Consider the following 2,245-nt stretch of genomic DNA (forward strand, 5'->3'; position numbering starts at 1 on the left):
CCAAAAAGTATTTTATATGAATATAAATGAAAATAAATGTCATCATTTTTCACCATCTGACCAATGACTTAGAATTATTCTCACAATGCTCTAATTTGATGAGAAACACGGAAACAAAACAGTATTTGTCAAATTTAATGTTTAACATAAATAAAAACAAATTAGACCAATTTCATTAAAAAAAAGGCTTTTTATTATAAAATGTATTGCTGCTAATTTCTGTTGATTTCTTTGTAAATAATGTCAGCAGTACTGCATTTTCAAACAACACTAATAAATACATTACAAAAAAGATGTAAAAAAATGTTAAGGCACAAAAACCACAAAAATCCTACATTAACACAAAATATTTAGCCATTTAAAGGACATTTCGTGACTTAATATATATATGTATAAGTGTGTTTGTGGAAGTAGACATTCTGGATACTTCTTTTATCTTTTGTAAGTAATCTTGATCGGAGTAACATCATTTTTTCAACATTCTTTTTAAATCGTTTACTACAGTTTCACAGATCCAAAAGAATCAGACTTTTAGAACAGCATTTTAATTTTAAACTCTTCTGTTTGGCAGCGACCTGCAGGTTTAGGGCATCACCTGTCCAGGCGGACAGTGCGAGTCAAAAACAGCGTGGAAATGTTCGATGAGGATCTCAGTGAAGATGTTGATTGGTGTAAGAGCACTGAGCGAGATGGAGCCGTGACGAGGCCACAGCAGGTTGACTCCAAACACACAGGCCAGGTTGGACGCACTCATCCTGTTGACGATGCTCTCCTGAGAAACCTGGGCCACCAATCAGAGAGTATTGGAGGTCAAGGCAAGACTGGAAGTTGATAAAACTATCTCTGAAGTGCGGTTACATAAAGGGGACACCAACACTCACCATGTGCAGGAAACACAGCAAATATTTGACCACGATGAAATGATGCTCTGGAAGAGACTCCATGATCTGTCTGCACTTGGCCACGCGGAGGATGCTCTCCACATCTGTCACATAAGTGGGTTAGCCTTTGGTGTTCATCCCACCTTTATGGTTAAATAAATCGACAGAGAAACTCACTGAGAATATCCAGGACCTGGCTGTAGACTCTGAAGGTGAGCAGAGGTTCAGGAAGTTCTCGAATAAACGTCTTCAGGATCACGGCGGCAACATGGACGTCTCCACATTCGTCATAGTTCACAGGCTTCCCTGGAGGAAAGTGAGAGAACTCATTCTCATATTTGACTTTACTCTGACTTTCATGTTTGAACAGAGAGCGTTCAGCGTTAGCACTGCGTAAAAGTGCAAAATAGATTCCGGTGTTACAAACTGTAGTTTGTAGTAGTTCATTAGGATTGATAACTGACGGTGCCTGACGGTGCAATAATGCAGTAGAACTATTTTCCTCGAGAACAAAACTGAGTGGAGAGTCCAGCCCTCTCCACTCAGCTCTAACAAAGTGGACTGACTCAGAGTGTTATCTGAGCAGCGGCCCGGTCAGTATTGATCCTGACTCCCTGACGTTGAGATAAAGTCGAAGACCCTTCTCACCGAGGTTATAGAGTTTCTGAACGTCCTTGATGAGCTGGACTCGAGCCGATCGCCTGAACAGACCCTCTGTCTTCAGACCTGGGACACAGAGAGAAAACTGAATCACTCAGGTGTTTTTTTTTTTTTGACTAGAAACCAGACTAGGAGATTTATATACATTTTCAACTTTTAGTTCAGAGGAATACATTTCCTGACAGGACTCTGCAGGTGACTGAAACCATGTACCAGTGGTCATGGGAAATCTGAGTCCCACCTTTCTGCTTCAGGTAGGTGACAGTCTGACTCATCACTGGTGGGATCACAGCCTCTCTGTTCTTCTCTCTGATGCTGTGGAACAGACACAGTCAGTTTATCATCTACTCCAGAGCTCTCCAACCTTTTCTGCACCAAAGACCGGTTGGTATCAGGGGTTACTGCGGACCAGTAATACCACACCATCGTTGAAGTATCATTACATTTTCAAAATACAACATCTTTCCGACTTCTGTGAGTGTCAGAGTCTGAATGACCTGTTGTTTTGAAACATTGACAGATTATCTTTGAATCAAATAAGTAAATCGATTATTTTTGAATGAAGTAAATTAATAAAACTGAATTACATTTTTTACTGTGCCCCAACTGTAACCAGGTACCATATAACCTACGGACCGACACCTGTCCCCGGACCGGAGGTTGGGGACCTCTGATCTACTCAACACATCCCAGCTAACACAACA

General features: G+C 40.8%; 1 protein-coding gene across 1 annotated transcript in view; it reads right to left on the bottom strand.

Annotated features, from left to right (window-relative positions):
- Positions 1 to 139: 139 nt before the first annotated feature.
- Positions 140 to 2,245, bottom strand: part of LOC103382522 (rho GTPase-activating protein 8) — an 18,752-nt gene continuing 16,646 nt past the window's right edge. Inside the window, 6 exon segments of the mRNA XM_008315343.3 lie at positions 140 to 781; positions 882 to 985; positions 1,059 to 1,187; positions 1,530 to 1,607; positions 1,783 to 1,856; positions 2,170 to 2,211. Of these exon segments, the coding sequence (XP_008313565.1) occupies positions 584 to 781; positions 882 to 985; positions 1,059 to 1,187; positions 1,530 to 1,607; positions 1,783 to 1,856; positions 2,170 to 2,211 (625 nt within the window). The 3' untranslated portion in view covers positions 140 to 583.

This window comes from Cynoglossus semilaevis, chromosome 8 (assembly GCF_000523025.1).
Source record: "Cynoglossus semilaevis isolate Cse_v1.0 chromosome 8, Cse_v1.0, whole genome shotgun sequence".
In the NCBI taxonomy this organism is placed as follows: Eukaryota; Metazoa; Chordata; class Actinopteri; order Pleuronectiformes; family Cynoglossidae; genus Cynoglossus; species Cynoglossus semilaevis.